Source organism: Crotalus tigris, unplaced genomic scaffold (genome assembly GCF_016545835.1).
Source record: "Crotalus tigris isolate CLP2741 ecotype Arizona unplaced genomic scaffold, ASM1654583v1 scf7180000017812.1200847, whole genome shotgun sequence".
In the NCBI taxonomy this organism is placed as follows: Eukaryota; Metazoa; Chordata; class Lepidosauria; order Squamata; family Viperidae; genus Crotalus; species Crotalus tigris.
In genome coordinates this window covers 1,079,004-1,106,964 of record NW_024096651.1, presented here as the reverse complement: position 1 = coordinate 1,106,964, position 27,961 = coordinate 1,079,004, and the positions used below count along the sequence as shown (strand labels likewise).

Here is a 27,961-nt window from a genome sequence, read left to right as displayed (position 1 = left end):
TGCCTATTTAAATCCAAATAACTGGAGTGACTTCAATTCATAACTTATTCTATGTTGCAAAATATAAGGGAACTTTTTTTTAAATTAATATTTAGCAGATTCTATTTTTCTGTAATATGGTACTACTACAACCAAATTGCCAGAAAAGGCTTTAATTTGTAAACCGAATTGCTGGCCTTGAAATCATAAGATTTAACCATTTAAAAAAAATTCAGCATTTTTGCATTGTTTGCAAACAACTACAGTGAGTGAAAAAAATGTTTGATCCCCTGCTGATTTGTGCATTTGTACAAAATTTCTTTGCACTGACAGAGAAATAATCAGTCTACTTTAACAGTGAGAGACAGAATAACAAAAATCCAGAAAACGCATTTCAAAAAAGTTATAAATTGATTTGCATTTTAATGAGTGAAATAAGTATTTGATCCCCTATCAATCAGCAAGATTTCTGGCTCCCAGGTGTCTTTTACACAGGTAATGAGCTGAGATTGGGAGTACTCTCTTAAAGGGAGTGCTCCTAATCTCAGCTTCTTACCTGTATAAAAGACATGTCCACAGAAGCAATCCATCAATCTGATCCCAAACTCTCCATTATGGCCAAGACCAAAGAGGTGTCCAAGGATGTCAGGGACAAGATTGTAGACCTACACAAGGCTGGAATGAGCTACAAGACTATCACCAAGCAGCTTGGTGAAGTGACAACAGTTCGTGTGATTATTTGCAAATGGAAGAAACACAAAATAACTGTCAATCTCCCTCAGTCTGGGGCTCCATGCAACATCTTACTTTATGGAGTTTCAATGATCATGTGAACAGTGAGGAATCAGCCCAGAACTACATGGGAGGATCTTGTCAATGATACCGCTATCAAGGCAGCTGGGACTATAGTCACCAAGAAAACAACTGGTAACACACTACGCAGTGAAAGACTGAAATCTTGCAGCACTCGCAAGGTTCCCCTGCTCAAGAAAGCACATGTACAGGCCCATCTGAAGTTTGCCAATGAACACCTGAATGATGCAGAGAAGAACTGGGTGAAAGTGTTGTGGTCAAATGAGACCAAAATCGAACTCTTTGGCATCAACTCAACTTGCTGATTGGAGGAGGAATGCTGCATATGACCCCAAGAACACCATCCCTACTTTCAAACATGCAGGAGGATACATTATGCTTTTGAGGTGTTTTCCTGCTAAGGGGACAGGACAACTTCACCACATCAAAGGGATGATGGACGGGGCCACGTATCTTCAAATTTTGGGTGAGAACCTCCTTCCCTCAGCCAGGGCATTGAAAATGGGTCGTGGATGGGTATTCCAACATGACAATGACCCAAAACACATGGCCAAGGCAACAAAGGAGTGGCTCAAAAAGCAGCACATTAAGTGGCCTAGCCAGTCTCCAGACCTTAATCCCATAGAAAATCTATGGAGGGAGCTGAAGATTCCAACTCCCAAACGTCAGCCTTGAAACCTTAATGACTTGGAGAGAATCTGCAAAGAGGAGTGGGACAAAATCCCTCCTGAGATGTGTGCAAACCTGGTGACCAACTACAAGAAATATCTGACCTCTGTGATTGCCAACAAGGGTTTTGTCACCAAGTATTAAGTCATGTTTTGCGAAGGAGTCAAATACTTATTTCACTCATTAAAATGCAAATTAATTTATGCTTTTTTGAAATGTATTTTTCTGGATTTTTTTGTTGTTATTCTGTCTCTCGCTGTTAAAATAAACCTACCATTATAATTATAGACTGATCATTTCTTTGTCAGTTGGCAAATGTACAAAATCAGCAGATCAAATAATTTTTTCTCTCACTGTACAGTATGATATTCTGGTGCTTACTCAACAGTATTAAGATTTAAAAATTAGATGTTTTGTATCTTCTGATTATTTTAGCTACTCCTGAGTGTCAACTTCATTTTTTTTAACCATCTCCTAGCTGACAGATTATATATTTTTCCTTGGAAATTATACCATCCCTGAAAAAAAATCCATTTATTGCAGGCAGAATAAGAACCCTTTCCTACAATTCAGTGACTTATTTTAGATCCAGATAAGAGCCTGTATGTATTACTACATAATTCACACCAGAGGCAGTTAGAAATAGAAGCACATAAAATGATCAGTTCTGCTTATGGAGCAGCCTTTTTATATATGTATCTATCACCTTTCTACTAGTGAGTTACTAATTAACATTCACTTTCCATATCTCTTGAAATTCCCTAGGATACAAAAAATAAATAATTGATCATTTTAGTTGGCCTTGTGCCAAGGACTTCCTCAATTACTGTATCTTATTTTAATGTATGTTAACAAATTATTTTGGACCTAAAATATTGGTTGTTTTCTGTTGGCTAGACCAGGAAGTCAAAGAAAACCCCCGATAGAGCATTTCCATGATGTTATCAAGAAACTGCAGTTGATGAGAAACAAGCTCAACACAAGGGTTTTTTTTGAACCTGCCGATTTTTGTACATACAAAACAAAGAGTTAGAAAACTGCTGAGCTCTACAGCCAAGAATAATTTTTGTTACTTCCACATAGCAAACTTCTTCCCCTGTCAAGATTTCACGCTATCGTAGTTGCCTGTAGATTGAAATATCTTACACAGGGATTGCCCGTTTGTGCTAGCTGCTCTGTAATTCTTATTATATGTTGACATATCAATATCCACAATGCAATATACAAGCTGTTAATTCACTGTTATAATTTCTTATATTTATTTGATTCACCTAACATATATATAGATTTCTAAAGAGTCTCCTCATCCATCTAAAGTGGCAGTAATACTCAGGAAACCCAGCAAAGATTTCCAAGATACTAATTACTTGAAATGTTATTTGCACTATTGGCACCATACACAGAAGCCTTTTTTTAAAAAAAAAAAAAAGTTGCCACAAAAATTTAAAGACGTATATGCAGGAGTTTCTACATATGATATAGAACCCCACCCTCTAATCCAGTGATTAACAAGAATTAAATATTTTTAGTTGTGAATCAGGAGCAACACCTAGTGGAGATTTTTAAAACCATGAACTGTTTTATGCTGCAAATATCAGAGCGTTTAGGAACTATTTTTACTGAGCTATAAATATCTTATTTTCAGAACCTGGTGACCAGAATTCTCAATACAGTTTTAGCACACTGACTTTAAAATATGCATACTTGGTAACTACCCGTGCTTTTTTTCTTTAAAAAAAAAAAAAAGGTGCCAGAACTCACATATGTCATATAACCCGCCTTGCCTACCCTACAAGGTTCCATCCAAAAAAGGTGCCGGAACTCCGTTCTGGGCAATCTATGAGAAAAAAAGCCCTGGTAACTACAGACTGGAACAAATGGGTTTGATGAATCAAAGACTGCAATACAAACCTGGATGAAAAATTAATTGGTGCCCCTGTAAAGTGAACCAATATATTTAACAGCTTTCTAAAAATTGCTCTGCCAGAAGTAATTTAGTATCAGTGATAAAGCACAATCAGTTCCTGCTAGATAGGAATGCTTCTCCTCGAGATAAGATACATTTTCTTTTCATCTCCAGTCTACTGCAGAACTCTGCCCGCCAATCCAATTATTTTTTACAATCTTAAAAGCACATGCTTCTTCAACTTCATGCTAAAGAAACAAAACTATTTTTGTAATGTTAAGGACCAATAAATCAAAAGGAGAACAGATATTTTTTTATTGCTCACCTTTTACAAGAGCACACCTTCAGCCATTTTCTTTCACAGCTTGACAATATTTCTATTTGCAAATAAACCCCAAAAATAAAGGCAAGGCGCACTAATGCAACTTTTGTGAAGAAAAATGTAACAAACTGAGCAGAAAGGCATTTCAACTTGAGTTAAAATGACAAGAGGAAACTATTCTGCATTTTAGGTTGAGTGGTTTTAATTAGTGCATAAAAAATGGTTCCAGGCTGCCATTACTGCTAGCTAGTTTCAAGTAAAAGTTAGGCTGATCGGGGGAGGGGGGCAACTGTTTTGTAATCAATGAGAGCAAGGTAGACTTATGGGGAAGCGTGGGGCTATTTCTAGTCTCTCTTTACAACTTAGCTTAACTAACTATGATTTTGCATGGCATGAGTGTCAGGGCAGTTGATTTCACATGTGTTTTCAGTCAGAGCAATAAGGCTACTTGAACAAGTTACCAGCAGTAGAGCTCATATAATAAATCCAGGGCCTAGCAAAGAAGGCTGTAATTCTTTGCATAGTTAAAATGCTTAAATCCATCTGACTTAACTGGACTTATACACAGCTAACTACACATATGTGCAGCGTAACAGTATAGATCTGAAGACAGCAATCCAATATGGTGTATAAATAAGAGAATGATTTACATGGGAAAAACAAATCCATGTAAAAAGATAGGCATACTGGTTCTCATATTACTTGTATGAACACACATGCATTCTGAATCTCCAGTTTACTGTAAGATATAGAACCTCGGCTGCTGTATTAAAGTTCTGAGTCCTGGAGAAGAAAACTGCATTTAGACTTGGGCAGTGTATCCATATTTTCACGTTTGCTCAAAAGCACAAATAGTTTGAAAAGTCAGCCTGATGTGTCGACCGATATTAAGTCAAAAAGAAAAAATAAGCAGACTACTATTACATGAGCTCTGCCAATTGAGAAACTTTTATAGCCTCAACTTGTGAAGTGTCTTCCTTGTCCAAATCCAGATTGATTGTACTGATATCCCCCTTGCTGGAAATGCTGCTCAAACTGCCCCCCCTGATTAATGTTTTGTGCACCTCTTCCTCCCCAGCCACCTCCTTGCCCACCACGGTTGCCACGGCCTCCACGGCCACCTCGCCCTCCTCGCCCTCCACCTCGATCACTGGTGTGCCCATCTTGATATCTGTTGTCTTGTTGATAAGTGCCACTTCCACCTTGATATCCACTTCCTGAATATGATGATTGGTAACCACCATATCCACCTCCTTGGTAGCCACCTCCACTGCCACCACCATGGTAACCACCAGTTTGAAATCCTGAATCTCTGTAATTATTATCCCTATAGAGATCTTGATAGCCACTTCCTCCACCATCGGTCCAGCCACCTTGAGGTTTGCCTCCTCTTCCTCCCCCTCTGCCACCATGGTCATAGCCACCACGTCCACGGCCTCGTTCATGACCCCCGTGTTCATGACTTCCTCGGTTGCTGTATGATGAGTCATACCCTCCTCGACTTCCTCTTTCGTAACTTCCTTGGTCATATCCGCCTCGGCCTCCTCGGTCATGACTCCCTTGTTCATAGCCTCCACGTCCCCCATATGATGACTCATAGCCACCTCTTCCGCCTCTGCCTCCACCACTTTGCTGCTGAGGACCATCTTGCCTTTTCTGCCACGGTGGCATCTCAGGTGGAGGTGGCTCAATTTCATTGGGTCTCCCACCTCTGTCAGGCACTCGGCCCATAAGCACCTAAAAGGAAACAAAACCAACACGGTGGAAAAGTAAATGCAAAAATATGTCAATATATCATTTGGTTTTTTTAAAAAAAAAACTATATAAATTTGAGTCCATGGAAGGAAAACAAACCTCATAAGCTGCAATGAAAATACATCCTGATGATTTAACAAGAAAATAGAAGCTTCCAAGGATAAACATTAGAAACATTTACAGGTGTGGAAAATATTCTATAACCAGACTGTTCCAAACACAGACTATACTATGCTTCAATTAAAGTGCAGCGGGGTAAAGGAGAGACAAGGGAAAGGTACAAACTGGGAATATCATAGGTATGTTAGGATACAGGCATGCAGGAGAGGAGAGGAAAGTTTCATCAGTCTTGTTCTACTCACTCTATGAACACCCTATAACGGGTAGGCAACCTTGGCTCTTTTATGACTTGTGGACTTCAACTCCCAGAATTCCTGAATCAGCATGGCTGGCTCAGGAATTCTGGGAGTTGAAGTCCACAAGTCATAAAAGAACTAAGGTTGCCTACCCCTGCCCTATAACATCTTTCCAGATTTAGTCTTGACTGAAAACCAAAACATTCCAATTTTGGCTTGGCCAAATTGTGACTCTCTTCAAACAATCCAACCAAATTGTCAAGCCACTGTGTGGTTTGTTCTTGCATGGAATAGTAATTAGTTTTGGGGAAAGTTGGGATTTAAAGATTATCAGAATCATAATCATGGATTTACAATACAGCTCAAGTCATACAGATTTTGTTATACAAAGCTCTAAATCTGAAACCCTAAATAACATTAAATGTTTTTATATCTGAAGAAAAAAATAGCCTTAAACTGATCGATATAGTACAAAAATAGACTGGGTTATATATACAGCTTCAAAAGGTATCATATAAATCCTTCAGTGGAACAAACCTGGCATTCATTCCTTGCTAATGTCAGATGTAATCTACAGTATCTGTTACAGATGATTTACTGCAAGCATCTTTACATCCCTGACTACATCTGTAATAAAGCATTACATTACTTTTTTATGAACTAGCTTGCTAGCTGGTACATCAGTACAAACATGATTGCTTTGCTTACAAACTCAAACCTTGCTTTTACAAGCAAGTATCAAAACATAAACCAAGCAACTAAATTGCCCTTAAGGACCGATCATTTCCAGCTCAGAGAAGTCAGCTCTGACATGATAATGTCATAAATTCTAGATGATGGATGGATGGGAGGGAGGGGGAGGAAGGAAGGAAGGAAGGAAGGAAGGAAGGAAGGAAGGAAGGAAGGAAGGAAGGAAGGAAGGAAGGAAGGAAGGAAGGAAGGAAGGATGGATTTTAGCAAAAGGAATTAAGTAAAAGATGGAAGCTTAATGTACATACATGCACAGAAAACACTGAAATTTTGCACGAATACAATTTTTTTCCAATTCAATTCCTTAACATACACAAATACGTACAAATTAAAAAATATCATCAGAACAACCCAAATACCTTATTAATGGCACACGCAGTCTTTTCTCTGATAGAGCCACTGCTAGTCCTCATTATCTTTGATAAATCTTGTCGAGCTGCCAAGAGGTGTGCAACAGATATAGCACATTTAGGAGATAAGATGGCACGCTTTGGCTGATAGACTTTAGCCAATTTCTCCGTTTGGCTCTATTACAGAGAGAGAGAGAGAGAGAGAGAGAGAGAGAGAGAGAGAGAGAGAGAGAGAGAGAGAGAGAGAGAGAGAGAGGAAGTGAAGGGAATCAATTGTATAAAACATTCAGTTAAACAATTATTAAGCATGTAGGCATATGTTGAAACAACATGTGAAACGTTTTCATAACAATGGCTGTATTTACTCATGAAGTAGTATATAATGAAACAATAATCTTTCTGGCCACATTGGGTTATCTGATGCTGAAACCTTCCCTATTTCGTCTTTGTTTCACCAACCATACTGAGTAATGTTTTGTTATATATTATGTGAACAGCGTAAACAACAATGTGTAAGGTATACATTGTTTAATATAGCCCATCTCCTACCTGGTGCTTTTAGATATGTTGAACTAGAATTCTATCAAACCATGTTCAATTAATACACTTAACCAGATAAGGCTAAAGTAAGATTTACCCTACCTCCTTGTTGGGACACTGTATATACAAGTATTTTAAATTTGGAATATAATTCCCCCCACTTTTGTCAATAACCCTTGAAAACCATTTTACAGTTTAAAATCTTATTTCCATGACAACTAGTAGTTCCTACATCCCTGCTTTTAGCAGAGGAATAATCACTGAAAGCTATGAAAAATCTATCTTGCAAAAAACTATCCTGCAACAAATAAAGAAGCATAAGATTCTAAAGACATAGATATAAGTTTTCTTGTCCTTTCTCCTCCAACTTTCCATACCTTATATCCTACTTAACTATAGCTGCTTCATCTTTCAGTTCCAGATCTATGTCCATGAAAAACATTTAAAGAACATATTAGATGATATGAACTTTATTTGATGGTCTGATGGTCTAAGGCAGGGCTTTTCAACCTTTTTACCGATTGTACCACTTTTAGGATATGGCAATATTCGAGTACCACCTAGCAAGGTATAAAAAAGTTGATGACAAAAAAAAAACCATGTTCAAAGTTGCAATTGCACTGAAATGACTTATGACCATTTTTCACACTTATGACCATTGCAGCATGCCCAGGGTCATGTGATTTATATTTGGATGCTTGGCAACTGATTCATATTTATAATGGTCAGTGTTCCAGGGTCATGTGATCCTCTTCTGCAACCTTTTGACAAGCAAAGTCAATGGCAGAGCTGCTGGTGGCCAAGTGCTAAGGTGGGACTTCCTTTCCTCCCTCCCTTCCCTGCCTCCCTTTTTCTCACTCCCATCTCCTTCTGAAGGAAGAATTTGAAACCACCCCCCCCCCCATATTTTCCCTCTTCCATATATATTGATCAAACAAGGAAAGGCCTCCAGAGACAGAAAAGACAAACTGCTGAGTGAACTACCTTAAAAAGGCACATTCCCCTTTAAGAATTAGCTACTGGCTAGAAAGGAAAGTAAGGAGCGCAGCTGGCACTTAAGGAATAAAAAAAATGTAAGTAGTGGCTGCTGGCTAAGGCAACCTCCCCAAATGGCTCCATAAGTAAAGGTATGCTACAGGCAAAATCCATTCAGGAGAAAAATATTTCAAAATCCCTTGCAGCAAAACTTATAGCTAACAACAGCAGAGCAATAGAAGCTAACACCAGCCATCAGCCAAACAGAAACTGCCAAACACTCCTTAAGAACACAGAGCCCTCATTGCACAAATCCCAGAACTTCAAAGTCACAAAAGCACATAAGAATCCTTCCACTCTCCATCTCCTTCCCTCCTCCGTGCGTCACCTCCAGCCATTGCTACCTTTTTTCATTCCTCTTGGAGGGCGACCCCTCCCCCGCTGCATTTCTTGCCTGTTTGCTGCTGCCAGCACAAGTGGCTGCCACAGCAGTTGTAGATCGGCTCATGGCCAGCCTGCTTACCTCTCCCCCCCCACCCTCCCCCTCCTTCTTCCCCTTTGGTGCAGCTGACTCTGCCTCCTCCCAAGGCTGCTGCTTTTTCTCTCTCTCCCTCTCCTGCCCAAACTGCCTCCTTTTATAGGCTCTCCTGTCTCCATCCCCCTCCTCCTTTCTCATGGGGGAGGGTGAGCCAGAAGTGAGCCTGGGGCCTTTGCAGCTCCAGAGGACTCTCTCACTGTAAGTCCTTGCCTGTGCTGGCTCTTTCCCTCCCCCACTACACTTGGCTAGGCAGGGCTGCGTACCACCTGCCAATCATTAATGTACCACAAGTGGTACACGTACCACCGGTTGAAAAGCCCTGGTTTAAGGCATGGGTGTCTAATTTTTTAGTTTGCCTGGGGCCGCACTGAGTGAAGAGGAATTGTCTTGGGCCACATATAAAATATATATTTAATGTATATAAATCACATAATAATGTTAAAAGCTTACAATTGCATTACTAACTGTCCAGGGTTGCATGTAACTGATGGGCTGGACATGCCTAGTCTAAGGCTTTGAGGGGCCATTTATGGAAATGCTTCTGTGCATATGGCTTAAAATTGAATCTATGGCGCATCAATAATCATTTTATGCTGTATACATGGATTTTCCACAAGAATAAGGAATTCAGAAGAAAGAGTTCTACAATGAATGTGATACAAGCAGAAGAAAGAGAAGTTAACAATTGGACAATAAAATGGAACAGCCATAGCTCAATGATATGCAAGAGCTCCTAGCTCAAACTCTTAAACTCTACAGGTAGGACTAGTAAAGGACCATAACAAAAAACAAGTATCAGTTTCAACATGTCCTTTTCGACTTGGTGCCTTCCAAATATATTAAAAAAAAAAAAATAAGAAGTGGAATGGAAGGAAGGTTGAGGGTAGCCCATCACCCCCATCCCAAATACCCAGACTTTCCTCTGTCCTGCTACTGCATTTCCCTCTGTCCCTTCTCTCCCTCTTCCTGTCTTTCCACTTGCTCTCCCACTTTTTTACTACTCCAAATAGTGCCTTTCACTCTCTGCTTTTCTTCTCCTATTCACAGGGAAAGGGAAGAAAAAGGCACAGGGTTCTACTGTCATTAGTAGAAGAGGCTTGTAAACGGTTTCTGTTCATAGATCCTTCTACTAGAAAAACAAAATGCTGCAAATGCTGTAAAGCACGGTAATTCTCAAGATGCAGCCAAAAGAGAGCAGAGTATGTGTATTTTCTCCACAATAACTGGAGGACTCTACTCTGTAACATTTGTTAAACTCACACTTTATTATTAGCGCCAAAAAAAAAAGACTAACGTTTATTTAAAAGGTTAGCCATTTCTCTTCCTGTTAATTAATTAATTAATTTTATTTATAAAATTTATTTGTTGCCCATCTTACCATAGGGTAATTCTGGGTAGCTTACAGTCATAAAAATATGTCTAAATATCTCTAACATCAAACATTAAAATCTAAGGTCATGTGGGGAAGGCGGGGAAGAATGGGGGGAGGTGGGATCTGTTGTTACTCGATCAACCACTGTGCTGTTCATCCAAAGCGAGAAAATAGCGGCAAAATAGCGGCAAAGGGCTGGACCTCTCACTCCCTATCAATACCAATTGGGACCAGCCACAAAGAAAGGAGACAAACCAGCACAGAACAGTGCCACCCAGCCGTATCCCCACGCAACTGACCCAAAAAGATATCATCATGGTCCATGGTATTGAAAGCCACCAAGAGGTCAAGGAGAGCAAGAATGGTTGCACTGGCCCTATCTCACTCTCGCCAGAGATCATCGGCAAGCAAGACCAATGCCATTTCCGTCCCATAACCAGGCCTGAATCCTGACTGGAAGGGGTTAACCACAAAAGACAGTTATCTAACTGCAGGCAGATAATACATTTTCAAAAAAAAACCCGAAACAATTTGGCTACAGAAAGCAAACTATACCTTTGCTCGATCTGACCAGCCAAACGACTGTACAGTTACATCCAGACGTTTCACTAACAATTTTCTCCGAACTTCATATTCATTGGCTATGGTTTGATTAATAGCTTCGATTTTTTCCTGAAATGAAAATTCATACATATGCTCAAATCTCTCCAAACCTTTTATTACAGGAGTCAGTTCAAATATCATCTCAAAGAAATACTGTATATTGGATCACACAGGCAAAAGTATCAAGTTCACTCACCCCTCAGTTCTAATTAAAATTCCCTATTTTGCATATAGGAGGAACTGTAATTCAATAGTAATTATAACAAGGCTACCCTGTATAAAAACCCTGATTAGAAAAATAATATTAAACTGCGCTTTAGAAAACAGGATTCAAAATCTGGTTTATCCACAAGGAGGCACCTAGGAAAGCTGAAATGGAAAGAGAACATGATTCCAACATTCACCCAAGCTTAAGAAATAACATACAGGAAGCCAAGATTATTACTTGGGAAGTAGCTTTTAATGAAACAGATTCTCTCTCTCTGTTACAATTCATGTTTTTCTTTGATAGACAATGAACAGAATAAGACTCACTAGGACACAGACTCTGGAGAACCTCTAGAGCAGTGTTTCTCAACCTTGACAATTTTAAGGCATGTGGACTTCAACTCCACATGCCTTAAAATTGTCAAGGTTGAGAAACACTGCTCTAGAGGTTCTAAACCAGGGGTGCTCAACCTTGGCAATTAAGAGTTGTGAACTGGTTGGGGAATTCTGGGAGTTGAAGTCCGTAAGTCTTAAAGTTTGGATCCTTCTGTTTGGATACTCCTTTTCTAAACTAGGTTTCAAAATCTGACAATGATCAGTGTTATTTTTCCAAGCTCTATTTTTTTTCAACATTTAGCTTATTTTGTAATGTGTTTTAGAGAAAAAATGTAAAAATTATTTGAATAATAATGCACCTTATAAAAAATATCAATACTACAATGCCAGGAACTGAATTTAGTCTGATGTTTGATTCAATGTATTATTATAGAAAACTCAAAGGGACTGACCCTCTGGAGAACTATAATACTACATTCATTAAAATAATAATTGCAATGAAAAGCTACTACTCATATTTTCTAATGAAGAAAGACTATTATAAAAATATCAAAGAGGTAGCTGAACAGCTGACTGAAAATCAGCAGGGTAAAACAGCTACATCAGAACGCCTCAGTTTGCCTTTTCTATTTTTAATTTAAATATGTCTTGCTTCTCGATAGTGCTTAAAATTCTCTACTTAACTTAAATTGCAATGTCATGGCACTCTGCAAAAGTGCCCGGTTTCATAGCAACATACAAATAAAAGTTTATCATTGTTAATATCCCTTAAAAATGATTTCCAGCAAATTTCAATGACTAGATTAATACTTTCCATTAGAAATGTTCTATCTGCTTTACACTTGCATTTTCAGAATAACTGAGTTGGAAATGACCTTGAAGGACTTCTAGTCCAACCGCTGTTCAAGCAGAAGACCCTATACCAGTGATGGCGAACCTTTTAGAGACCGAATGCCCAAACTGCAACCAAAACCCATTTATTTATCGCAAAGTGCCAACACGGCAATTTAATCTGAATACTGAGATTTTAGATTAGAAAAAACAATTCATACAGTAACATCTTTTTCTTAAAAGAAAAACACAATAACTGAGCTTTCAATGATACAAACAACTTTTTATTGAAAGGTAAAAGTTTGCATATGGCATGCTTTTGAACAATTAATGTGATTTTTGCTGTTGTATGCATGCTGATAATTTGTCTAACCTTGGCTCATATTTTGTAAGTTTGAGAGCAACATATGCAGCACTCAGGTCATCTGTTAGTCTGTTTCTGGTATCCAGCTGCTCACAAGCATAAGATGATCCAAACAAAGTAAGGAAACCAATCCCAAGTGCTTTCATTGACTTAAAATTATTTGGCAGAGAATTCCACACTTTAAGGATTTCATTTTCAGAACTAACTGTGCTGTCTTTTGTCATCCCTTCTATCTTCTCAAGTGTTTCACGCAAGTCATAGAATTTATTTTTCCAGATAGAGCTTTCTTGAAATTCCAATAGCTCTATTTCCAGATTTCCTAAATCTAATCAGTGTAAGCAGGAAAGATCAAGTTCTTCAAATTTGGCTTTATCTGGAGAAGTAAGAAAACACAGGGTTCTCTCCATCTTATGGAACTGTAAAAATCTGTTACTAAAATTCACCTTTGCAGCTGCTACAATGCTAGAAAATTCCTTGTAGATTTTCTGATGGCTTGTAGAATTGTCTGCAAATGTTGTAGAATTCTCTAAATGCATTTTTAGATTTGGAAAATATTTCAGCTGGCCACTTTCAAGGTCTCTTTTAAAAACCTGCAGTTTTGTCTCAAAAGTTTTGATATCACAAAATATCCTTTCTGCCGTTTTCCCTACACCTTGTAGTTGTTTGTTCAGTACACTGAAGTGTAGTGTAAAATCTGTAAAAAACATGAGGTTGGTAAGCCAGGCCATATCAGTGAGCTGTGGATATTCCTGCCATTTTTCATTCATAAACAGCCTAATTTCATCCAAGCAGGCTACAAATCTCTCCAGGACTCGTCCTCTGCTCAGCCACCGGATATTATTGTACATAAGTAAACAATTATACTGTGCCTGAACCTCCTCAAGAAGTGCTTGAAACTGTTGAAAATTCAGAATATGAGCCATGATGTAATTCACCATTTTTGTGACATCTTTGAGGACATCGTCAAATTTTTTGCTGCTTTCCCTGGCACAAAGAGCTTCTTGATGTACAATACAATGGAACTGAATGACTTGATGTTTTATTTAACAAAGAACTGTATGAAATCAGATGTTGCCCCCACCATAGAAGGTGCCCCATCACTAGTAATTGAAACCACTTTTTCTGGTCTTATGTCTTGTGACAAAAAAGCCTCCATCACAGCATTGTAGATATTTATCCCTTGTGTTCTTTCAGGCAAAGACACCAGTTTCACCAACTCTTCTCTCATGATGTCACTAACAGCATAACGCAAAATTACTGCTAGCCTTGCATGATTATTTATATGTGTGCTTTCATCCAAGCACATAGAGTAACAGGCTGCCTTTTGTAAGTCAGTGATGAGCTGCTAACTAACATCACTTGCCATGCGCTGGACTCGATCTTTAACAGTATTTCTGCTAAGTGGTATCCCAGAGATGCGTTGAATAATTTTATCCTTGTTTGGGAAATCATGAAAAAGGGAATTACTCCCAGACAACATGGCTGTTTTGATAATATCCCCATCAGAGAGGGGCTTACCATGTTTTGCTATGCACAGTGAAATTTGAAAACTGGCAACTGTCAGTTTTGTTCTAGAAAGATAGTTGAAAAAACTAAGATACTGGGAATGATATTTCCTCAATTTCCCTTCAAGAAACTCTTTTCTTTCGTTTCACCAAGTTTGGCAACACTTTTGTGGTTGGTGTCAAAATGCCATCTGACACCTGATGTGCAACACACAACACTTTCATTACATAGAATACATAATGCTTTCCCATTGCGTTCAATCACTCCAAACAACTCTGTCCAGGCCTCTTGGAATGATCTTCCACTATCTGTTTTTGCTTTTTTTGCTGTACTCATTTTTGGGTGTTCAAGACTTGGAGTCTACAAAAACACAAAATTAAAAAAGTCAATGTCTTTTCTTTTTCCCTTTTTCTCTCACTCTTCATTCACAAAAGCCACCTCTCTCACTCACTCACACTTTGTTCGCAAAAGCTTCCACTCGCTCTCAGTCACTCCCCTGTTTCTTTCAAAGACCTCTCACCCGGTCTCTCCCCCACTCACTCCTCCATCTCTTTCAAAGGCTTCTCGCTCGGTCTTTCCCCCACTCACTGCCCCACAGCTTCCAAATGTCACTTGCTCACTGACTACCCCGTAGCTTCCAAATGCTTCCAAGCGCCACTTGCTCACTCCCTCAGTGCCCCGTCTCTCCCAAACACTTCCAAATGCCACTTGTTCGCTTGTTCACTCACTGCCCCGTAGCTTCCAAACGCCACTTGCTCACTTACTGCCCAGTCGCTTCCAAATGCCGCTTGCTTGCTTGCTCCCTCAGTGCCCCGTCGCTTCCAAACGCTTCCAAACGCCACTTGCTCTCTCGCTCGTTCACTGCCCCGTTGCTTCCAAACGCTTCCAAACATCACTTGCTCGCTCATTCTTACTGCCCCGTTGCTTCCAAACGCCACTTGCTCGCTCGCTCACTCAATGCTCCGTCGCTTCCAAAAATCACTTGCTCACTCAATGCTCCATCGTTTCCAAATACCACTTGCTCACTCACACCTGCTCAGTGCCCCGTCGCTTCCAAATGCCACTTGCTCACCCACTGCCCTGTAGCTTCCAAACGCCACTTGCTTGCTCACTCATCATTTACTGCCCTGTCACTTCCAAATGATTCCAAATGCTGCTTGCTCGCTCACTAAGTGCCCTATTGCTTCCAAATGCTTCCAAACATCACTTGCTTGCTACTCAAGTGAACTCTGGGGTGACAGTGCACATGCCCACAGAGAGGGCTTTGAGTACTCCCTCTGGCACATGTGCCATAGGTTCCCCACCACTGTCCTATACTGTTCCAGGGAAGCAGTTGTCCAGTCTCTTCTTAAAATCCTCCAGTGATTGTTCTGTTAGGAAAATTCTCCTTAGTTGGTTGCTTCTCTCTTTGATTAGTTTCCATTCATTCTTTCTTAACTTGCCTTTGATGCTTTGGAAAATAGGTTGACCCCCTCTTCTTTGTGGCAGCCCCTTTGTGGTAGCCCCTCAAATATTGGAACATTGCTATAATGTCCTTCTTTTTACTAGATTAGACATACCCAATTCCTGCAACCATTTTTCATATGTTTTAGCCTCCAGCCCCCTAGTTATCTTTTTTGCTCTTTGCTGCATTCTTTCCACAGTCTCAACATCTTTTTAAAATATGATGACCAAAACTGGATGCAGTATTCTAAGTATGATCTTACTAAGGCAATTTTCAATGCTACTTCTTCTAAGGCAATAGTTCTCAACCTGTGGGTCGGGACCCCATTTGGGGTCGAACGACCATTTCACAGGGGTCGCCAAACAACCCAGTCTGCCATTTTTTCCCCCTTTTCCTTAGCTGTGCTACTCCCTTTTATTCTATTGGCTTTTGAAAGCCAATAGAATAGACTCTCTTGAATGAGTCTAATTCTATTGGCTTTCAAAAGCCAATAGGAATTGTCCAGGCTGTCTCTGCCCTGCTGAGCCCGCCAAAAGTCCCATTCTGCAAACGGTGCTGCACCAGTTGTGTAGTCCCCGACTTACGACCAGTTGAGTAGTCGACTTACGACTGGTTGGGGGTCACGGCATTAAAAAGGTTGAGAACCACTGTTCTAAGGCAACATTAAATAAATCTGACTATGACATTATATTGTAAAATTTTGTTTTTGATCAATTTATCCAGCTGCCCTACTTGGCATGACTCAGGACCACATATATAATCAATGAACAATAAGAAGTCAATAAGAGCTACCTAACAACACAAAGTATAAAAACATAATTCAAATCAAGTGCTGGGGGGAAAAAAACTCATTCAGTAGATCAGACCATCTCAGACCCAATCCATAAGGAAAATAGATGTTCAACACCTACCGAACGGGGCCAATCAAATCTCAAGAAGGGTATTCCAAAGGGTGGGAGTGACTACAGAGAAGGCAGGCTTCCTGGGTTCTGATAGATAACATTGCTTAAGTAATAGGACCCAAAGCATGCCAACCTTGTCAAATTTTACTAGAGAAGCAGTCATAACTCAAGATTACAGTCACACAGGTAATCTGACTGTGCTGTAAAGGGCTTTGTAGGTAACAACTAGCACCATGGTGGCAAAGCTATGGCACACGTGCCACAGGTGGCACGCAGAGCCCTCTCTGTAGGCACGCACACCATCGCCCCAGTCCTAGGCCTTCAGCTGGGTCTTATAAAATCTTTTCGCTTTAGGCCTCCACCGCCGTGTACAAAAAAAAAAAAAAAAAGGTTCAATCAATCAATCAATTTCAACTTCTTGCGGGAAAAAAAGATCTTGCAAAGTTGGAATTGATTGAACTTTTTAGTCCCACCCAGTCTGCCGTTACCACCGCAGCCACGCCCACCCAATGCACCACACCCACCCAATGGGCCACACCCACCCGGCACCCGACAATACATAACTGGGTTTTGGGTTGCAGTTTGGGCACTTGGTCTCTAAAGGTTTACCATCACTGAACTAGCATGTTGAATGCCTCCCAAAGTCCACTAGTAATAACAGTCTTTAGATAGGATTATCTTGGAACATAAAGTGTCCAATTCTCCTTTATTCAGAGGCATTAAGAATTCATAATCATAACATGGGTTGACAATGTCGGACAGCAAAGAATCGATGTCCTTACATATATTTTGTTTCCTTTTTCTCTCTAAAATTTAGAATTATGTTTGGAATTTCTTCTTACCATCAAAATTAGAAGAGTTATATTCTGATACAGAATTTTATTTTTTCTATTTTTCTATTTCTATTATTTCCATTTCCCTGAACCATTTATTGTTCCAAATGAAATAGTGTTAGTGTGAAGCATGTTTTGTCCCGTATCCTTTTCCTTGCAAAGCATTACAATCTGAATAGTTTTTAGTTTAATTTTCAATGCTATGAAGAATATCCATAAATATTTTCAGAAAATCAGTCTGATGTATTCTATAATTTCAATTTTTATAGCCACCCACATGATACACAATTCTAGGAAGTTAACCAGAATTTAAACAAGAGCAGCTAAATAATATTCCACTGGGCATATTGGAAAAAATTCTATAACATGTAGTATACCCTTACTAGCTGGTATATCCCAACCTCCTCCCCAGCCCAATGTTCAAGAAATACTGAAAATAACATGATGGATTTTCATTTTTTTAAAAAAAACATATCACATGCTTTGTTGTTTTAATACAAATGCATGACAAGTGCCACTGAATAAATACCAGTAGTGAGATGTGTAAGCAAATCCTTACCCAATGGACTGGACCCAATGGTTTTGACAATAAAGGTTTTCCCACATGATTTGACGGAACCTTTGCTAATGTTTCTTTTAACTGCAAAAAAATAAATTGTATTAGTGGATTATATAAACAAAAAGCATAAATATACAGATACTCAAATTTCTCTGTCAGAACTACATATAATCAACATAAGACAGGACAAGATCTGCTCAGGGTTGTCTCATCTTTTCAACTATCTTTGTTCTCCCAACAATTGTTCCAAATGATCACCCAATCTTCCAGAACATTTTTTTTTTTTTTTGAAGAATGGTGGACTGCAGGAGCAGAGGAGGAATTACCCCTCTCACTCTGCTTTCAAATGGAACTGCTATTATATTTTAAAGAATTCCATGAGACATTATATTTATTTATATCAATTGCATGGTACAGTACAGGAATTGTCTTGATAAAAGAACAGAAATATGTTGCAATGCTTTAAAAAAATAAAATGTATGAAATCAAAATAAAAGAATGATATAAAATCCATAGCATATCAATATGGTTAACACATTATGTAGCACAGCAAAAATTCAAATTTAAGGGGAAAGTTTTCAAAGAACAGAACTAGGAAATAAATGGATTTTACCTATAGTATTCAGAAATGGGTAATAGCTTCTTTATTCCAGCAATCCTAAGTACAATATGAAATCTGCTGAGCATCTAACAGAGCCTAACATAATTGTTTACTACCTCTCTTCATTTTCTATTATAAAATTAATATTAAGATGGTAGCTACTACATTTTCTCACATGGATCAGTACCAAACTGGATGATTCTGAAGAAAATGTTTGTACCTTTTTGGTTGGCATTATAAAAAGTAAACCTCTCCTATGGGTTTTGGAAGTTGTAGAGGAACCAAGGGATCACGTGTTTGTTTTTTACATCAATGATATATTTTAAAATCCTCAGGAAAAACCTCAGTTCAAGAACATTTATAATTTATTTCAAGCAATTCTGGAGAAAAAAATTGTGGGAGACTCCTGCATTAGCTTGGCAAGAAATAAGTGAATAGCCTTAAAAAATTTTTCTTTTTCAGATTGTCATGTTGGTGATAATTATGAAGAAATAACAAGTTTAGTCATAGCATCTGAACACCATGTTCTACAAACCAAAGAGGACATACACTGCGATAATCTCTAGAGCATCTTTTTTGATATCCCTGCCAGTTAAAATGAGTCACCTAAAGTAATAATGATATTTTTGGCAGCATTGCTACACTTGTTATAGCTATTCCCATTCCGCCAAGAAGGCTTATTTTGTGCCTATTTTAATTATCCTTCCAGAATAATATGCCATAGTAATCACTACCTATGCACTAGAAAGTTACTGTATATTCAGCCTTTGATTCTTACCTTTTTTTCTATTCCACTGAAGAACTGGAACATTGTTATGTTGGCTGGGGGCTTTGACATGCCTAAAGCAATGCATATGCCTTTTAATTCCTGAAATACTTCACTACCAGTACCTTCCTGAGCTTTTTTGGGGGGAGCATTTACATACAGCATTCTAGCAGCTTCTAATTCTGAGATGAGGTATGCTGAAAGATGAAAAGTTACCATTCAGTACAGCAGAGATCATTTTTAAAAGTCTAAGAGGAGTACTAATTTTAAGCCAAAAATATAATTTTACAACTACATTGTGAGAAATGATTAAATAAAAGAACAGCCTTAAATAGGATGACCTAAAGATAACTCTGTAGCCAGTAACAAATCTGCTAGAGACCAGAGAAAAATTAATTACTGAGTCAGAACATGATATTATAAATAGAATATTAAAGAACATTAAGGTGGAGATCACCTAGCTAAAATGAAAATTTATTTTCATGTATTTTTCATAAACCAACCATAAAAATGTGCGTTCAAGGAGAATTTATAATCCAAACCATCAAAATGATGACTAAAGACCAACAGACTTACAGAGAAACTTTCTGTTTCATAATATCACCCGTGAATTATTTTTAACTGTCAAGGCAGATCATCTTGCCAGCAAATTTTATTCTTAACAAGCAAAGGGAAATGTGCTGATTTTGATTTTGATTCAACAACCAATACTGTGGCTACATTCTGTGCAATGGTTAGAAATTCTTCTTTAGACTTCTGATTTACTTGGGACACAGCACAGTGCTACTCAAATATTTTTGATGTTATTCCATCCTATGAATAAGAGCAACTAACAAATCAGGATAGTACAAGATCTTAGTGTTAAATTATTTCTTTTCCAGCAAGATATAAAACTAGGTCCCCCCGGTACAAGCAGCAAAACATTGATGAAAATGTATTGTGTCTACAGACCAAAGAATCAAGCTCAATTAACAACAGGACAAGCAGGACACTGCCCGTTCCTAATTAAATTGAACAAAAATTCAAAACTTTCAATTTACTATTCCATTATACCCATAGGATTTGAAAACTGGTGCTTCAGTATATCCAATTTCAGTCTTTCTCCAATTACCATTAATCCCTTTCCGTAATTCTAAAAAACAAAAGTGGCTTAAGAATACCACCTATATAATTATTTCCTTTATTTTTTATTGTTTTCCGAAGTGTCATTTAACTTACTGAGGAGCAGGAGGCAGTTTTTTTGATTGAGAAGGCGCTTGGTGACGTCTCCTGATGTTAGTGTTGTATAAGGACAGTTCATTTCACCTAGTAACCCACTAATTTCAAGCTGGAACTCATCTGCTTCACTTGGACCTTAAGACAAGAGATTTTTTAGGTTATAAAGGTTCATTTATTAAATGTCCAAGCAATTAGTCAAACTTGATTAATGAAGTTTAAATTGCATTAGTTTTCTTGAAAACACAAATAAAATTTTCCAATAAAATTAAAAACTAGAAAGCACCGAGAACCAGGAGAGAAAATGAATGATTCCATAGCAAACTAACCTTTTTTTGCTTATTCTTAATAAATATATGCGCATAAATGCAATTATTCTTATTAGCTGCAGAGCTCAATAGTTATTTTATCACAAAGTACAAAAAACTATTACATTAATACCAAAGGAGATACATAATGTCACAATTAGTAAGAATTATACAACTGTATAAATCAGCGATGGCGAACCTTTTAGAGACCGAGTGCCCAAAAGCTGGCCCCGCCCTGTTCCACCCCCTGCCCCGTCGCTCCGCCCCACCCCGTCCCCACCCCACCCACCCTGCCTGCCCGCAGGGCCACTCACCGCCTCCAGGGCCCGCTGCAGATCGCCCAGGCAGCCCAGCAGCGCCATGGTGGCCACACCCTCTGCCCACGCCCCGCAGCATCAACTGTGCGCAATATGGCGTGAGGACAGTCTACACTGCCTGGCTGCCATGTCCTTGGCTGTGCTGCTCTGCGTGGTCCACGCTCGGGGGCGACTCTCCTCCAGGAGGGCTGCTGGTGAGGAGGGGGTCATGGGGGGAGGTGAGGCTGGGAAAATGGCATGTGTGCCCACAGAGAGGGCTCCGAGTGCCGCCTCTGGCACGCGTGCCATAGGTTCGCCACTACTGGTATAAATGATGCTGGGATCCTGATTACTCACTGTTAGTTGCTTGTACATTTTCCTCTAGCTTGCAATACAGTCTTAACTCTGAAACCAACCAAGCACAGAGTTTGGTATATTCAGGAGAGGTGGCTCCATCAGAAGCTGCCAGGGTCAGAGCTCCATCTTCCAACAATGGACCTTTGTAACTAACAAAACAAACAAATGTATCTCAAATACATTATGTAATGTACAGGATACTCAATTTAATGTGTATATATAATAACAGAAATTACAGTACAGGTAGTGCTTGGATTACACCGGCATTTGGGACCAGGACTGTGGTAATTAGGGATGCAGTCATAAAATATGCCATCATATGACTCCATGGTTTAGCGAGGTCAGGGGTAGGCAACCTTGGCTCTTTTATGACTCATGGACCTCAACTCCCAGAATTCCTGAGCCAACATAGCTGGCTCAGGCTTTCTGGGAATTGAAGTCCACGACTCATAAAAGAGCCAAGGTTGCCTACCCGTGAGCTAAGTAATCCCAGGAGTCACAGTTGCCATCGTAAGTCCAGGATGTACTGATTGTTAAGCAGGAAAAAGCAGGAGTCACAGGTAAGGAGCATGAGGTGCTGGTGGCCAGTATTGCTGGGAGGGGAAGGTGATGGCTCTGGGCAGGCACTGAGAAGCACAGGTGGGAGAGTGAAGGCTGCAGGCTAGTGGATGGGGGTGCTGAGGTTGTGTGCTAAGGAGCATGGGCAGATGGAGGGGGGCGAGTGCTACAGAATATGAGACCTCTGCAATCTCATACTCTGTAGCGGGAGTCCTCAGGAAAAAAAGCGGCAGGAGTGACTTATGATTTACAATTTTCTTTGCCCATTTCCACATTGGTTTGCTTGTGGGAAGCAGACAATGAAATTCGCAAACAGTGATCACTTTACCATGGCTCGCTGCAATGTCATAATTGCAAGCTGGGCATCAAGCATGCAATTTGCAATTGTAGAGATGTTGTGATGGTTGCAACTTCACAGACCAGCTTTAAGTCCCCCTCATTCAGAGCTGTTATAATTTTAAACAGTTGCTGAACAAGTGGTCATAACTTGAGAACCTACATGTGATTAGAAACAATCATTACTGATTTTAAGGAAACTTCCTGCCCAATAAATGAGCATAGAAATCTTATATCATCCCCATGAAATTCCAAGTTTTATTACACGTATATTTATTTTTTCCTCATTCCAATCATGTTTTACCCTTATTTCTTTTTTTGAGCTCCTTGTATCAAGGACCTGAACTATGCAACAATGGGAGAATCAATGGGAAAAGTATACCAAATTTGTGATCAATGTCATACGTGGGAAGAATTGGTGATAGATATTTTATTGATGGAATATTACTTCAGTGTTTAAAAACAGACAATTCATTTTCTATAAATTGTTGGAAATGTGTCAATCGTTGGATTATTTTTTAATTTTGGTGGCAACAACGTAAAGCTCACACTTTTGGAAAATAATTTCAACACAATGAAAAATCTCTTTTCAGGTTGCTACTACATATTACTAAATCTTAAGCAAATGTTTATACTTTTTATGTGCTTATTAAATTCTGTCAAGTTTTATGCAATGCTTAAATAAGAACAAGATATGATATAAAGTCAAAGAAATTTTATTAATGAAAATGTAATTAAATTTAAAAGTTGGAATTTAAGGCAAAAATATTTTTTTAAAAGCATCTCTCATCCAAATCACTGGTTTTTTTAGCCATCCACAGTAATCTCTCTATATCAGGTTAATTACAGATAGTTCAAACTATCGCACCATTGCACTCATTTCACATGCTAGTAAAGTTATGCTTAAAATCATACAAGCTAGACTCCAGCAGTATGTGGATCAAGAAGTACCAGAAGTACAGGCAGGATTTCGAAGAGGCAGAGGAACTAGAGATCAGATTGCCAACATACGCTGGATCATGGAGAAAGCTAGGGAGTTCCAGAAAAACATCTACTTCTCCACAACAAATTGTGGCAAGTTCTTAAAGAGATGGGAGTACCAGACCATCTCATTTGTCTCCTGAGAAACCTATATGCGGGTCAAGAAGCAACAGTGAGAACCGAACACGGAACCACTGATTGGTTCAAAATTGGAAAAGGAGTTCGGCAAGGCTGTATACTGTCACCCTGCCTATTTAACTTATATGCAGAGCACATCATGAGAAAGGCAGGGCTAGATGAATCAAAAATTGGAATTAAGATTGCTGGGAGAAATATCAACAATCTAAGTTATGCAGATGATACCACTCTAATGGCAGAAAGTGAAGAGGAACTAAAGAGCCTCTTGATGCAGGTGAAGAAGGAGAGTACAAAAGTTGGCTTGAAACTCAACATTAAGAAAACCAAAATCATGGCATCCGGCCCTCTCAATTCCTGGCAAATAGATGGGGAAGAAATGGAGGTAGTGACAGATTTTATTTTTCTGGGCTCCAAGATCACCTCAGATGGGGACTGCAGCCAAGAAATTAAAAGACGCTTGCTCCTGGGGATGAAAGCTATGGCAAATCTAGACAGCATTCTAAAAAGCAGAGACATCACCCTGCCAACAAAAGTGCGTATAGTCCAGGCCATGGTTTTCCCAATTGCAATGTATGGCTGTGAAAGTTGGGACCATAAGAAAGGCTGAGCGCCAAAGAATTGAGGCCTTTGAACTATGGTGCTGGAGAAGACTCCTGCGAGTCCCTTGGACTGCAAGGCGTTCAAACCGGTCAGTCCTAGAAGAGATCAACCCCGACTGCTCTTTAGAAGGCCAGATCCTGAAGTTGAAACTCAAGTACTTTGGCCACCTAATGGGAAGGAAGGATTCACTGGAGAAGAGCCTAATGGTGGGAAAGATTGAGGGCAATAGAAGAAAGGGACGACAGAGAATGAGATGGCTGGATGGAGTCACTGAAGCAGTAGGTGTGAATTTAAATGGACTCCAGAAGATGGTAGAGGACAGGAAGACCTGGAGGAACATTGTCCATGGGGTCGCGACGGGTCGGACACGACTTCGCAATTAACAACAACACAGATTTTTAAAAATGTGTACTTGAAATTCCAAGTCGAAACCCATGTGACAATTCTCAATGGTTATAACATTACTTCCGATTTCCAGTTACAATGATTGAAGATTTGTACTGCAAAGTAGATGGCCATTGGTTCTTTAAAAAAAGTGTTAGGCATTTTTTGTCTTTGGTGATCATACAAAACTGCTGATTGTATCAGTTTACAACAGCTAGAAAAAGATCATTTCAACAAAACTAGTATACTGTAGTGTAATTAAGAGTATTGGACTTAAATCACAACAATCGAAGTTCAACTCTCCTTTCAACAACAGAACTCAGAGTTTGGGAGATAGTCATTTTCTCAACTTAGCTCATTTCATAAGGATGTTGCTGTGAGGATAAAATTAAGGGAGAAGTCCATATATGCAACTTTCAGTTCCCAGAGAAAAGGAATAATGCAAGTGCAATAAAACATCACTAGATGGTGATGTTGTATAGTACAGAGGGTCCACATTTAACAACCATTCCTTCAGTGATAATTTGAACAGTGGTGGCACCAAACAAGTGGTAGTTACAACATGTCCTCAAAGTTCCAGCTGTTGCAAGGCTCCCACTGTCACATGATTGTGATCTGGGTAGTTGGCAACCAGCCTGGATTTTTGACCATTGCAGCATCCTATGCTCATGAAATCACAATCTGCAACCTTCTCTGCTGGCTTCCACAACAAAGTCAATGAGAAAGCCAGCAGGAAGTCAGAAATCACAATTTGCTGTCACTAAATGGTGCAGTCTCATAACCTCATGCTTTATGACATTGTTCAGCGATGGAAAATCCAGTCCCAATTACTATTGTCAAGCAAGAACTACTGGTATAACCATGATATCTTATCTATTCATAAGACTTCTTTAGATGTTCTGAATAGTTATTAGAGCATTATTACTATGTATGTATAATTCCTACTGTAGTGGCTATATGAACATCATGGATTTCTACTATATGCCACACAAATATGGTGAATGTTAACTCCTACAGTATTAAGTGGCATTTTTAAAAGTTACTATAAGATTGTTCAGCTCCTGCTCTTCACTATTGAAAGAGTCTACCAGCCCAGCCTTCCTCATTTTTATTGCTGCTTAGATGCAGTCCTCATAAACACATCTGGAAGACATTATGCTAGGAAAGCTGATCTGGTCATTTTTGCAACATGTTGCTCACATCAGCTCACTATCAGAAGCATTTTCATGGAATCAACAATTCCAAATTGGTGAGTGTGACTGACTGAAGTCTCACTCTTTTCAACTTGTATTGTACACAATGGATGCACATGATAGGAGGTAAAGCTTCAATCAGCTAGTCCTGCCTACCATTCTGATGCTGCAGATGCCCATCCTCTCTATCCTGCATATAATAATCTTCTGCGCTTGGTTGAATCTTGTGTAGATATTTGTTTACTTACAAGTTCTAAAGTATCTATCTTCTGCAGAAAAATGCACTCATCATCATATTTTCTACAGGACTCAATAGTATTACATTTGCATCACAGATCACCAATCTACTGGTTTCAATATTGTAAAATTAAAGCCTTGAAAAATATTTACTATAAATATTACTAAAGCATAGATGTTGTGATCACAAGAAATCAATCCTACATTTATTTCAGTTTCTGAATTTTCTTTGCAAAGATTTCTAATACTGTAATACTAGTCAGATTAAACATATCTACACTACTCTCCCATAAGGCATAATACAGGTAGTCCTCAACTTACAACAGTTCATTTAGTGACCGTTAAAAGTTACAACAGCACTGAATAAAGTGACTTATGACCATTTTTCAGAGTTACCTTTGCAGCATCCCCATGGCCATGTGAACAAAATTCAGATGCTAGGCAACTTGTTCATATTTATGATGGTTGCAGTGTCCCAAGGTCATTTGATCACCTTTTACAATTTTCTGACAAGCAAAGTCAATGGGGAAGCCAGATTCTCTTAACAACTGGGTTACTAACAATTTCAGTGATTCACTTAACAACTGTGGTAAGAAATGTTGTAAAATGAGGCAAAACTCTTGTCTCACTTAACAAATTTTGGGCTCAATTGTGGTCGTAAGTCGAGAACTACCTGTATTGGGCAGCAACTACATATTCTGAGATCCTCCTCCGCCATCATAAATATATTCATTTTGTCTTTCCTTAGGAGGAGTTTCCAGTTGTCTTTCATCTAGATTAGTTCTCTTCTGCTTGACTTCACTTACCATCAGGTATTCCAAGATCATTAACTGGAGTGAAGGAAGTGAATCTTTATATGCTACAAATCTTATCCTGTTAAAAGCCAACTGAAGATCAGCTGACAAATCTCCCATTTCCTCCCTGCATAACGGAATACTGTACACTTCAAAGAATAGTCAGCAATTAAAGTTAATTGATTAGAGGCAAAACAGTCATGGGAATTAAATTAAACTAGACATTGGGTAAACTAGATTTTAGTTGAAATTGGGCATGTCTAGTTTAACGAAGAGATATGTTCCAATATCTCAGGGGTTGCCACAAAGAAGAGGGAGTCAAGCTATTCTCCAAAGCACCTGAAGGCAGGACAAGAAGCAATGGTTGGAAACTCACCAAGGAGAGAAGCAACCTAGAACTAAGGAGAAATGTTCTGACAGTTAGAACAATTAATCACTGGAACAACCTGCCTCCAGAAGTTGCGAATGCTCCAATACTGGAAGTTTTAAGAAGAGACTGGACAACCATTTTGTCTGATATGGCATAGGGTTTCCTGCCTGAGCAGGGGGTTGGACTAGATGACCTCCAAGGTCCCTTCCAATTATTATTATTATTACTATTATTATTTATTTTTATCATTATCATTACTACTATCATTATCATTATTATTTAGGAAAAGGGAATATATTCAGAAAAACATTGTGATCACCCCAAGAGACAGAGAGCATACTTTAAAAAACGGAGCAACAAAAAAAAAGATCCAACTATATATTTTTTCTCATACTCACCCGAGGTCTTCAAGTGACTCTAAAATGTCATTCTCCATGAGTTCCAACTCCATTCTGGGGCTTCAGAATGAACACAAAAGGAAAACAAAAACTAAACTCTGGAGCCTGCAAACGATTGGGGGGGGGGGAGATTCAATGAATCTAACTGACTCCGAGTGGAACGAGCGGTTTTCCTCCTCCCTCTCTTCCCTTGAATAAGGGGCGAATCTGCCTCACCTGAACTCTAGGCGCCTTGTATTAGGAGAGACCCACTGAATTCCTGCTCTGCTTTCCATCTAGGGTGACCCAAAATTAAGCCGCCCCCCTTCATAAACTCGCTATTTATACAGTATTGTATTCAGAAATACATCTTCCCCGTCCCTCTTCACTGCAAAAGCGCGTGGACGGAGGGGGTCCCATCACCCCTCTCTTAGCTGCACCCCCAAACTCCCACTGTCCTCACCCACCTCCTGCGCAGCTGCTACGCCGCCGAATGCTGCTGGGTTGGCATGTCAGAAGGAGGGGGGAAAGGGCGGAGAC

The 27,961-nt window shown here is 39.3% G+C and overlaps 1 protein-coding gene across 2 annotated transcripts; it reads right to left on the bottom strand.

Annotated features, from left to right (window-relative positions):
• Positions 1 to 3,665: 3,665 nt before the first annotated feature.
• Positions 3,666 to 27,957, bottom strand: FAM98A (family with sequence similarity 98 member A). 2 transcript variants are annotated; one of them, XM_039342811.1, is made up of 9 exons: positions 27,889 to 27,957; positions 27,443 to 27,502; positions 21,454 to 21,602; positions 20,496 to 20,630; positions 19,290 to 19,474; positions 17,911 to 17,991; positions 10,881 to 10,997; positions 6,910 to 7,077; positions 3,666 to 5,426 (listed from the first exon to the last, which is right to left on the bottom strand). In XM_039342811.1, the coding sequence occupies exons 2-9, from the start codon at positions 27,493 to 27,495 to the stop codon at positions 4,647 to 4,649; spliced, it is 1,668 nt and encodes a 555-aa protein (XP_039198745.1). In that variant the 5' UTR covers positions 27,496 to 27,502; positions 27,889 to 27,957; the 3' UTR covers positions 3,666 to 4,646. The 2 variants fall into 2 exon arrangements, with proteins under 2 accessions (XP_039198745.1, XP_039198746.1); XM_039342812.1 differs by having other exon boundaries at positions 27,443 to 27,547; positions 27,889 to 27,928.
• Between the last annotated feature and the right edge of the window lie 4 nt (positions 27,958 to 27,961).

Coding starts and splice junctions, on each gene's coding strand:
- FAM98A (XM_039342811.1), bottom strand. CDS start 27,495: ATGGAGTTGGAACTCATGGAGAATGACATTTTAGAGTCACTTGAAGAC. Junction 19,475..20,495: donor AAACTGCCTCCTGCTCCTCA/GTAAGTTAAATG, acceptor TTCATCTTTCAG/CATACCTCATCTCAGAATTA. Junction 7,078..10,880: donor GCTGGTCAGATCGAGCAAAG/GTATAGTTTGCT, acceptor TCTCTGTAATAG/AGCCAAACGGAGAAATTGGC.